We start from the raw sequence: 12654 nt of genomic DNA, 5'->3' as shown, positions 1-12654 counted from the left end.
TTGTTTGGGTGTCCTCAAGAGTGGTAGAGTTAGATCTTAAGGTTCTATTCCCACCTCCCATTGAAAACACTAAGGACTTGTGACTGTACAAGTTTATGCTCCCATCAGCAATACCTAGGTGTTCTAGCTTCCTTTCATCCCCACCAACATGAGATGTCATTTGTTTTATCCATCTTGGCCAGTCTGGTGGGTGTTAAGTTCAAATCTCAGAGTAGTTTTGATTTACATTTCCCTGATGACTAAGAATGTTGAACATTTCTTTCAGTATTTCTTAGCCATTTATGTTTCATCTTTTGAAAACTCAATACTTAGTTCTATACCTCATTTTTAATTTAGTTACTTGTTTTCTTGATGTCCATAATTTTCCCATATACTTTAGATATTAAACTTCTAATGGATGTCTAATTGTTAAAGATCTTTTCCCATTCTGTAATCTGTTGCTTTGCCCGAATGGTGTCTGTTTCTGTTTCGTGAAGTCCTATATATTGCTTGGTCTTAGTGCCTGTGCAATCCATGTTAGTGGGCTTATGAACCTCAAGTGGTAGACTTTTATTACTGAGGATCTGCATAAAAAATATATGAGTTTTGGGTGCTTTTTTACTTGTCTCATTATTTAAATGAATTCTCTTTTTTAAAAGGGTTGTGGTTAATGAAGAGATAGAGAATCACACAGGTGTCTTGGAATTCCATCTCATGGAGCTCTCAGAGGATCCAGAGTTGCAGCTTCTCCTCTTTGGATTATTCTTAGCCATGTACCTGGTCACAATGCTCGGGAACCTGCTCATCATCCTGGTCATCGTCCTTGACTCCCATCTCCACACACCTATGTACTTCTTTCTGTCCAACTTGTCTTTGGTTGACATCTTTTTCATATCTACTACAATCCCAAAAATGATTGTGGGCATTAACATGCACAGCAGAATAATTTCCTATGCAGGCTGCTTAACACAAATGTCTTTTTTCAACCTTTTCGTATGTATGGATGACATGATTCTAACTGTGATGGCTTACGATCGCTTTGTTGCCATTTGCCATCCCCTTTATTATACAGTAATTATGAATCCTCAGGTCTGTGTTATCTTAATTTTGTTGTCATTCTCAGTGAGTATTTTTGATTCACAGCTGCACAATTTGATTGCCTTGCAAGTTACTTGCTTCAAGGATGTGGAAATTGAAAATTTCTTCTGTCACCCTTCTCAACTCCTTAATCTTGCCTGCACTGACACACTCATGAGTAACATAGTAATATATTTTATTGGTGTCATACTTGGTATTTTTCCTGTTCTAGGGATCATTTTCTCATACTGCAAAATTTTTTTCTCTATTCTGAAAATCCCCTCCTCAAGTGGGAAATATAAAGCCTTCTCCACTTGTGGTTCTCACCTGCTAGTAGTCTGTTTATTTTATGGAACGGGGATTGGTGTGTACCTTGGCTCAGCTGTGTCACATTCTCCACGAAAGAATGCAGTGGCCTCACTGATATATACTGCAGTGAGCCCTATGCTCAACCCCTTCATCTATAGCCTCAGGAATAGAGATTTCAGTAATGCCTTGAAGAGATTACACGGTAGGGTTTTCTAATCTCATAGTTCATGGCTTCCATTTAGGACAATGACTAGAAATATAGAATAAAATCTGTTGGTCACAATGTTTTTGAAACCCATGAGTTAAATTCTGCATCATGTTTTTATTGTTGTTGTTTGGTTGTTTTTAATTTTTCTTTTTAAAATAGTATCACATTGCCGGGTGGTGTTGATGCACACCTTTAATCCCTGCAAATGGGAAGCAGGGACAGGTGGGTCTCTGTGAGTTTGAGGCCTGCATCGTCTACAAGAGCTAGTTCTAGGACAGCCAGGGCTGTTACACATACAAATCCTGTCTTGAAAAACCAAAAAAATATGGTCACCGTTGTTGGGATGAATGTTGAATGGCAAGAATTTCAACAAATTGTTGCAAAAATTTCAGTTCAAGAATGTGAATAATTTCTGAATTTGAATGGTATTTTGACTGTTGTCCCCAAATGTGTATGTGTGTGTGTGCACACGTGTGTGTGTGTGTGTGTGTGTGCGTGTATGTATGTGTGTGTTATGTACAGATGGGTCTAAAATCTCTATTCAGCAATATTATCAATATGTAATTCAAAGGTCAGATTAGAGGTTTTAAAATTGATCTAATGGACATTTCACTTAATTCTAGAACTAATTACTGCTTGATGTTTACAGTCTTCAGTAAGCATTCTCATGATAATTGAATTCATCATAATTGAATTTATTTCTTTTCATTTATTCTTTGAAAATTTCATAAGTAAATATGATAGATTATGGTCCAAAATAATCATCTCTCCATTATCTCTTTTTTTTATTAAATTTTTTTTAAATTAAAAATTTCCACCTCCTCCCCACCTCCCTTTCCCCACTCCCTACACCCCTCCCCCTCCCTTTCTCCTCCCCCTCCCCCACTCCACACACCCCCTCCCCTCCCCCTCCTTCTCCAGTCCTAAGAGCAGTCATGGTTCCCTGCCCTGTGGGCAGTCCGATCTCCATTATCTCTCTCTCTCTCTCTCCTTTTTTTATTGAGAAAAGAAGAAAAAAAAACATAAACAAAAAAAACAAGTTTCCACCTCCTCCCAGCCTCCCATTTCCCTCCCCCTCCTCCCACCCTTCTCTCCCTCCTCCCACCCTTCTCCCCCTCCCCCCACTCCTCTCCCCCTCCCTCTCCAGTTCACAGAGCAGTCCGGGTTCCCTGCCTGTGGTAAGTCCTAGGTCCTCCCCGCTCCGTCCATATCTAGGAAGGTGAACATCCAAACTGGCTAGGCTCCCACAAAGCCAGCACATTACGTAGGATCAAAACCCCGTGCCATTGTCCTTGGTGTCTCATCAGCCCTCATTGTTCGCCATGTTCAGAGAGTCCGGTTTTATCCCATGCTTTTTCGGTCACAGTCCAGCTGGCCTTGGTGAGCTCCGCGTAGATCAGCTCCACTGTCTCAGTGGGTGGGTGCTCCCCTCGTGGTCCCGACTTCTTTGCTCATGTTCTCCCTCCTTCTGCTCCTCATTGGGACCTTGGGAGCTCAGTCCAGTGCTCCAGTGTGGGTCTCTGTCTCTATCTCTATCCATCACCAGATGACATTGAATAAATGGGACCTACTTAAACTGAGAAGCTTCTGTAAAGCAAAGGACACTGTCACTAAGACACAAAGGCAACCTACTGACTGGGAGAAGATCTTCACCAACCCCGCAACAGACAAAGGTCTGATCTCCAAAATATATAGAGAACTCAAGAAACTAGACTTTAAAATGCTAATTAACCCAATTAAAAAATGGGGCACTGAACTGAACAGAGAATTCTCAACAGAAGAAGTTCAAATGGCCAAAAGACACTTAAGGTCGTGCTCAACTTCCTTAGCAATCAGGGAAATGCAAATCAAAACAACTTTGAGATATCATCTTACACCTGTCAGAATGGCTAAAGTCAAAAACACCAAGGATAACCTTTGCTGGAGAGGCTGTGGAGGAACGGGTACCCTCATCCATTGCTGGTGGGAATGCAATCTTGTGCAACCACTGTGGAAGTCAGTGTTTCGGTTTCTCAGGAAATTCGGGATCATCTTACCCCTGGACCCAGCAATACCACTCCTGGGAATATACCCAAGAGATGCTGTATCATATGACAAAAGCATTTGTTCAACTATGTTCATAGCAGTATTATTTGTAATAGCCAGAACCTGGAAACAACCTAGATGCCCTTCAATGGAAGAATGGATGAAGAAAGTATGGAATATATACACGCTAGAGTACTACGCTGCGGTAAAAAACAATGACTTCTCGAATTTTGCATGCAAATGGATGAAAATAGAAAACACTATCCTGAGTGAGGTGTCCCAGACCCAAAAAGATGAATATGGGATGTACTCACTCATAATTGGTTTCTAGCCATAAATAAAGGCCACGGAGTCTACAATAGGTGAACCTAAAGAAGCTAATTAAGAAGGTGAACCCAAGGAAAAACATACAGTTATCCTCTTGGCTAAGGGAAGTAGACCAAATTGCCGGGGAGAAAATGGGATCTTGGGGGTGGGGTGGGATGGGGGTAAGAGGAGATGGGGAGAGAAAAGGTAGAAGGGAAGGAGGGGGGACCTGGGGAAACAGGAGAATTGGGATAAAGGAAAGGTGGATAGGGGAGCACGGAACCACAATTCTTAGTTAAGGGAGCCACTTTAGGGTGGGCAAGAGACTTGACCCTAGAGGGGCTCCCAAGTGCCCAAGATGAGGTTCCCAGTTAGTTCCTTGGGCAGCTGAGGATTGGGAACCTGAAATGACCCTATCCTAGAGCAATACTGACGAATATCTTGCATATCATCATAGAATCTCCATTATCTCTTATACTTCTCCAAACCCAACAAACTCTCACTCCTTCTACCAAGTTCACATTCCACTTTCTTATCTCTCTGGGTTTTTTTTTGTGATCAACTGGGTTAACTTAGGCTACACACATATACATGAGATGAAGTGATCTACTGAACTGCAATTGTATCACAGTGCTTATTATTACTGCGGACAATGACTTTCCCTACATTAGACTGATATTAGCTTTGATGTATGGGACAAGTTCTATGAGCCCTTTATGATATGCTAGGTTTCTACACTAGGTCTTGTGGAAGCCCTACACAGACAATTATTGTGAGTATATGAGTATAATGTCCATAAAACAGCATTTCACTGCTATCTAAGTAGTTATCAGGCTATTATGTCTTTCTGCCTCCTTTTCTGTGATGATTCCTGAGCCCTAGATGGGTAATACTGGTTTGATACTTAAAGATGTACACAATTATTCTTATCATTTTGATCAACTATGAATCTTAACATTAGTTGTCAAATTGTATAAATGGAAAGTTCCTTGAACAATTATGAGAGTAATGACAGTCTAATGGTACAATATTTAAGAGGCATTTTGATAGAATGTATATTTTACAAAACAAAAGCACCTGTGACCACAATATATCTTGGGCTTTGTCCAGTCCACAGTACTGAGTATGAGCTGCCTTAGGCCACAGAAAATAGTTGATTATCCTTATAGCATAGATGACATGATTGCATAAGTACAGAAGTTTAACTTGGCTGCTTTCATTTAGGGTGAAAACAGAAATATGACTATTGATTTATACAAATAAAGCTTATTTTTATCATTTTCATTATATTAATCTCTCTTATCTATTTCCTTCTGAAAATCTCATTCTTACTAATACTTTTTCTACTTTCATGTCTTTTTTCTTTACCTTTTATTATTCTTTTTTTTTTTGGATTTTTCGAGACAGGGTTTCTCCATAGCTTTTTGGTTCCTGTCCTGGAGCTAGCTTTTGTAGACCAGGCTGGCCTCGAACTCACAGAGATCCGCCTGCCTCTGCCTCCCGAGTGCTGGGATTAAAGACGTGCGCCACCACCGCCCGGTTTATTATTCTTTACTATTGTGTTTGTGTGTGTGTGTGTGTGTGTGTGTGTGTGTGTGAGAGAGAGAGAGAGAGAGAGAGAGAGAGAGAGAGAGAGAGAGAAAGAGAGAGAGAGAGAGAGAGAGAAAGGGACAGAGAAAGACTCACTGAAGTTTTTCTTATGCTTTGTTGTCAGTCCTGGGATTAGTTCTTGTAGACCAGGCTGGCCTTAAACCCACAGAGATCAGCCTGCCTCTGCCTCCCAAGTGTTGGGATTAAGGGCATGCATCACTGCCTGGCTTGACTCACTGAATTTAATCTGGTTTTCTGACATGTGTGAGGATACTAAAAACACATATTTTAGAAAGTTTATATAGTAGTAGGTATCCATATTTCTTTTTGTTTTGAAAATTACTGTTATTTATTCCTTTCAGCTTCCCTCTTCTAACATTCTGTCATGTTCATCCCAATTTCATATTTTCCATTCCTTAATTCCCCTAAACCCTTATCAGTGCAGTCTATCTCTGATACTTTCAATGCCTCTTCTCATGTTCATTTATTGGCAGGTATTGTGAATGAAGGAAGACACCTAGAAATACAAAAGTAATATCCACAATATTTTATGTTTCTGGGTCTGAGTTATTTTACTGAGAACGATTGTTTCTAACTCTATTCATTTATCTGTGAGTTTCATAATAATATTTTTATTTATAGATCAGCAATATTCCATTATCCACTCATAAGTTTGAGGAAAACTGGATTTTGTCCAGTTTGTGGCAACTAGAACTTTTATTGACAGGTATAACTATTTTTGAAGATTATGGCATGTGAGAACAGAGAAAATTGGTGGAACAGTAGAGTATATTTTTTTCAATTTTTCTCTGAAGTCTGGCATGCATGTATAGTATATGATATAAACAAAGCTTAGAGAAGTTGTATTTCATTTCAGGTACACACCTTGAAATATGTTGTTTCTATTTTTTACAACTCAGTATAATATCAGATTCTTTTTCTTGGCTTAGTTAGTTTGAGATATGTTGCTTTAATAACTTCCATGAAGAAATGTTGAATTTTACCATGTATCTTCTTGTTTTTCTTAATATTTATATTTTGCAACTCATTATGATAATACATGAGGAGATCAAGTCTAAGAGTAGAAATAGAGTAAGGAAACGAAATCCAGGCCAAAGGCACAAAAAACATATTCAAAAGAATCACTAATCAAAAAGGAGGTCCTTATTAAGGTACAAGAATCGTACAGAAATCAAATAGACTGTCCCAGAAAAGAAATTCCTTACAACACATAATAATCAAAGCATTAAGAGTACAGAACAAAGAAAGAATATGAAAGGCTGCAAGGGAAAAAGACCAAGTAACATATAAAGGCAGATCCAATAATGGCAGATGATTTTTCAACATAGACTCTTAAAGTCAGAAGATTTAAATACCTAGATAGATATTATGCAAACTTTAATAGATAATAAATGTCAGTAGAGACTACCATACCCAGAAAATTTTAAATAACACTAAATTGAGAAAGGCATTGCATAAAAAATACTAAATTTAGCAGGGCAGTGGAATCACACGGCTTTAACCCCAGCACTCAGGAGGCAAAGGCAGGTAGATCTCTGTGATTTTGAAGCCAGGCTGGTCTATAAGAGCTAGTTCCAGTACAGACTCTAAAGTGCTTTGGAATTCCTACCACCAGTAGCCTGTAAGTTACCTGCCCACTTGGGCATGGCCTCTTATACTATATATACCAATGTAAAGCATACCCCCGGCCTCTTTTCCAACTGCATGTTTCAGCAGAAGACTATGATCTGTGAGTGTACCCCTAAATAAATAATCCTTTATTATTCTCAATTCTGAGCTAGTGTGAGATTTCTTTTAAGTGTCCTTCTTCATCTGGCGCCCATGTGGATGTAGACTTTACACCTACCAGGTGGACCAGCTTAAAGGTGCACAGTCTAGAATGTCTCCCAACCCTGCCTACTTTCCTTGCTTTAACCTAAGCAGCTTTTTGTAAAATTCCCTCCACAGAAGAGATAACTGCATTCTGTGACTTGGAAATTTCCCAAGCTCGAGAACATCGCCTCCCCCACTGCTGCGTTCCTTGCCACGTGGAGACTTGTGCAGCTTCAGTTTGTGCTCCCTACCTGTGACTTCTAGGATTCTTGTTCCATGTATGGAATTGATTTAATTGCTTTTAATATATCAAGCAAAGCATATTTCTCAGTATTTAACCAGTACCAAGGCAGGAAACCAAAGCGGCTCAGAACTGTTCATGTCGCCACTGGTTGCATTGCTGCTAGTTGTGACTCTGCAACCATGATACCTGTTGGGCAGTAAAGATTATTACACCTAAAACAATTTACTGGATTTCATAACCGGTAATTAATAAATCAATAAACTTGAAAGTTATATAATGGTGGACAACATTACTATAGAATCATTTAGTAACTTTTTTGTTAATACTGTGGATTGTATTCTGCAAGGCTTATATGATTATTGTGATACATCCATTTATTGGGTATTGGGACTCAGTTTTTCTTCATATTATATTCTTTTTTTTAATTTTTATTTATTTATTTTTTTTATTGAAAAAAAATTTCTGCCTCCTCGCAGCCTCCCATTTCCCTCCCCCTCCTCCGCCCCTCTCCCTCTCCCTCTCCAGTCCAACGAGCAGTCAGGGTTCCCTGCCTGTGGAAAGTCCAAGGTCCTCCCCACTCCATCCAGGTCTAGGAAGGTGAACATCCCAACTGGCTAGGCTCCCACAAAGCCAGAACATGAAGTAGGATCAAAACCCCATGCCATTGTCCTTGGCTTCTCATCAGCCCTCATTGTTCACCATGTCCAGAGAGTCCGGTTTTATCCCATGCTTTTTTAGTCATAGTCCAGCTGGCCTTGGTGAGCTCCCAATAGATCAGCCCCACTGTCTCCGTGGGTGGGTGCACCTCTCGTGGTCCTGACTTCCATGTTCATGTTCTCCCTCCTTCTGCTCCTCATTGGGACTTTGGGAGCTTAGTCCAATGCTCCAGTGTGGGTCTCTGTCTCTAGATGAAGGTTCTATGGTGATGTGCAAGATATTCATCAGTATGGCTATAGGATAGGGTCGTTTCCTTCTTAAATTTTGCATGCAAATGGATGGAAATAGAAAACACTATCCTGAGTGAGGTAACCCAAACTCAAAAAGAGGAACATGGGATGTACTTACTCATAATTGGTTTCTAGCCATAAATAAAGGTCACTGAGTCTATAATTTGTGATCCTAAAGAAGCTAAATAAGAAGGTGAACCCAAAGAAAAACATATAGTTATTATCCCTGCTATGGGAAATAGACAAGATTGCTGGGCAAAAAATTGGGATCTTGGGGGTGGGGTGGGATGGGGGTAAGTGGAGAAGGGGAGAGAAAAGTGAGAAGGGGAGGATGGGGGGGGAACTTGGGGAAACGGGATGATTGGGGATAAAACAAGGTTGGATAGAGGAGCAGGGAATCACATAAGAGACTTGAACCTAGAGTGGCTCCCAGGTGCCCAGGGCAATGTCCCCAGTTAGTTCATATTATATTCTTAGGAAAATGGTTCAATAACAGAACCAAGAATGAGGCACTTTAAAAAATGATACAGTCTTTACAGACTAATAATGAACAGCTAGCTGACAGGATTAATACCATTGAAAATCAAAAGTTTCCTGAAAAAAACAATACTATTGAAAATGGTCACATTAATTTGACAGACAAAATTGAATCCATCTGTAAGGGTACTGAGAAATTAACCGAAAGAATTCATACTGTTGAATTTGACAATCAAAATCTGTTAAAAATTTATGATAGGTTAGGAGATAGAATATCTCTCCAGGAAGGCAATCTGCCTGCTATCCAAATAACGACCAAGGATGAGATGTTATCTTTAAAGGAAAAACTTCAGACCTTGGCATCACATGTGCAGAATGAAGACCAGAGATTATGTGCCTCAATGAAATCACTAGAAATATATATATAAGCCAAAATATTCAGACTTTACAAAAGACAATAGTAAAAAGGTTCAAAATGATTGAGGAAATTATTGGAGCTGATGAGCCGGGAAAGAAGGTACAAGGACAGGACATTCAATGTACAAATGTACAAAGAAGGTAATTCAACATTGCCAGTAACTGTCAGAGATGACTTACCTAGAGTTTTAGCTTCCTACCCTGTAATCTACTCTTACAAAGCACCAAATTCTAAAGGTCCAAAAGGATCAAAGAAGGTAGATGGATGCCAATAGAAATAAATGATTGAAAAGAAATTAAGCTAGCTGTTGTAGTTTATGGCTTGCATTCTGCATTTGTTAGGGAGATGATAAAGACACGGGATTCTAGCATTAAGGTGATACCACATGACTAGCTTCAGTTAGTTTCAGGAATCCTGGATGATGGGGCTCAACTGATGTTTAAATGTTATTTCAGGGAAGAGGCTGAAATTTTAGAAAATCAGGAAAAAACAAAAGGACTTGAGACTTCCCAAAACCAAATTTTTGATGAGGGCACTTATGCTGACCCACAGGCTTAAGCTCTTTATGATGAACAATTCTTGTCCCCAAACCACAAAGCAGCCTTAAATGCTTGAGACAGGATTCGAGAACTAAGAAAAAGTTTTGAATCATATACCAGTGTTTAACAGGGTCAGAGAGAACACTTTAGTGACTTTTTACAAAGATTAACTAAGGAAGTACAAATAGGATTAGCAGACCCAGATGCTAGATGACTATTGGTCGAATCTCTGCCTTTTGAAAAGGCCAACTTAAAATGCAAAAAGGTAGTTGGGCCTATAAAGGTTAGTTCAACATCAATGAATGATTGGATCCTGCATACAATGAACATTGAGACATTTGACTATAATACTGAATCTTGGGTCGGAGAAGCAATTTCCAAAGGTATGAGGAGACATCAAAATGCCAAATGTTTAAATTGTGGTAGAATAGGACATCTGAGAAGGGATTATAGACAAGGAATTCCTAGAAATCATATCTCCTCTGGGAATGGCAAAAATAGGAGGACTCAGCCTTCAGGTATAAGTAGAAGGTGTGGCAAAGGCCAACATTGAACCAATGAATGCAGATCAGCAAAAGATAAACAAGGCCACCTGATACAAGGAAACTTCTTGTGGGCCTTCTTGCAGGTCCCCAGTCAAAAGTGCTCCAGTCATTCCCAGTCACTGTGGAGGATATGTCTCACCAGAAAAATTAAAAAAATCTGACTGTAGGTCTTCACATAAGTTCTTATCTAGTACAAGAGGCATTCTCTCTGATGGTGGCTGAGCAAGGTGCTGATCTATGTGTATAGTATGTCATTTACATTTGCCTATAGTAGTAATTTGCATATAGGAGTCTTTTTACTGCTAGTTAAATTTTTGCTCATTTGTTTTTTTTTTTCAGAATTGTAAGATCCCCCCCCCCCCACGGATGCCAGGCTGTCTACTCTCAGGCTCTTGTTCACACAAGGAGTGCCTGTATGTGTTTCCTATAATTTAGCAAATATTTTATTGGGAAATTTTTATCTATTTCATAAGGGAAATTGGTCTATAACTCTCTTTGTTTGGTGGGTCTTTAAGTTGATTGGGTGCCAGTGTAAAAGTAGACTGTAAAATGAATTTGGACATATGTCTTCTATTTCTATTTTGTGGAATTATTTTGTAGAGTATTGTCACCAACTCTTCTTCTGGTAAAATTTTGTGTTAAAACCATCTTACTTGACCTGGGCTGTTTTTGATGTTTGTTTGTTGTGAGTGTGGTTTGATTTGTTTGTTTGAGGGTTGGGTTTATTTGATAGATTTATATTTATTGTTTCTATTTCACTAAGGCTTATAGTTGTTTTTAAATTAATTTTATGGTCTTGATTTAACTTTGATAAGTGGTATGTATAGAGGTAGTTATTTATTTCTTTTAGATTTTCTAACTTGGTGGAGTAAAGTTTTTAAAAGTATGTCTTTACTATTCTTTGGGTTTTCTCAGTGTCTATGGTTATGGTCAACCTTTCATTTCTAATTTTATTAATTTGAATATTTTCTCTCTCTTTCATTAAGTAATTTGGATGAGGGTTTGTCAGTCTCATTGATTTTTCTTAAAGAATTAACTATTTGTTTCATTGATTCTTCGAGTTTGGTTTTGTTTTAATTTTAAGGTTTTTTTTTTTTGCTTTGATATTGCTTAATTCATTCCAAATACTGCTTCTGGTTGTGAATTCTTCTTTTTTTCAAGTACATTCTACTATGCTCTTAAGTTACTAATATGACATATAGCTAATTTTTAATGCAGGCACTAAGTGTTAGGTGTTGCTTCTTAGAACCACTTTCATTGTATATGAATAAGTTAAGGTTGAGTATGCTGTATTTTAATTTTCATTCAGTTTTAGAATGTCTTTAATTTCTTTCTCAATTTATGTCTTGAGATATTTTCCATTCAGTAGTGGGTTGTTCAGTTTTTATGAGTTTGTTTTTGTTAGTTTTGATATCCAGTTTCAATTCACGGTGGTCAGATAGATGCAGGCTATTATTTTTATTTTTTCATATTTGTTGAGACTTGATTTGTGTACATTTATGTGGTTAATTTTGGAGAAAGTTCCATTAGATACTCTAAAGAAAGTATATTCTTTTTTGGTTGGGTAAAATGTTTTATACATATCTATTAGGTCTATTTAATTTATAATGTCAGTTAGTTCCAGCATGCCATTGTTCAGGTTTTGCTCTGTTTAGTTTTTGTCTTGATGATTTGTCTATTGGTGAGAATGGGATTGTGAAGTACCCTACTATCATTGTATGAGGGTCAATATGAAATTTAAACAGTCTTAGTGTTTCTTTTATGAACTAGGGTGCCCTTATGTTTACTCCATCGATGTTAAGAACTGAAACATCATCATGGTATATTTTCCTTTGGTATGTATATAATATCCTTTCTGTCTCTTCTGATTAATTTTAGTTCGAAGTCTATTTTGTAAAATATTCATTTTGTTTCTCCAGATTTCTTCTCAGGTCCATTTTCTTGGAATATCTTTTTCTATTTTTTTACTCTGAGGTTATGTCTGTCATGATGTTAAGGTATATTTCTTAGAAACAGAAGAATGATGGATACTATGTCATATTCATTGTGTTATTCTGTCTTTATTGTAAAATTGATGTTGCGAGATATCAACAAATGGTGTTTGATTTCTATTATTTTATTGTTATGGGTTTATCTCCTTTTTATTTGCTGATCTGA

The 12654-nt window shown here is 38.1% G+C and overlaps 1 protein-coding gene across 1 annotated transcript; it reads left to right on the top strand.

The window, feature by feature from the left end:
- Positions 1 to 648: 648 nt before the first annotated feature.
- LOC121451843 (olfactory receptor 7E24-like) lies at positions 649 to 1581 on the top strand. Its single transcript, XM_041657618.1, has one exon. It carries the CDS (start codon positions 694 to 696, stop codon positions 1579 to 1581), a length of 888 nt encoding a protein of 295 aa, XP_041513552.1. The 5' UTR covers positions 649 to 693.
- The last annotated feature ends 11073 nt before the right edge of the window (positions 1582 to 12654 follow it).

Source organism: Microtus oregoni, unplaced genomic scaffold (assembly GCF_018167655.1).
Source record: "Microtus oregoni isolate MIOR12 unplaced genomic scaffold, Mior012 000008F_ref0000371, whole genome shotgun sequence".
Lineage (NCBI taxonomy): Eukaryota > Metazoa > Chordata > Mammalia > Rodentia > Cricetidae > Microtus > Microtus oregoni.
This window is presented reverse-complemented; position numbering and strand designations above follow the sequence as displayed.

What these genes read in the sequence shown, in the direction of transcription:
- LOC121451843 (XM_041657618.1), top strand. Translation starts at nt 694, where the DNA reads ATGGAGCTCTCAGAGGATCCAGAGTTGCAGCTTCTCCTCTTTGGATTA.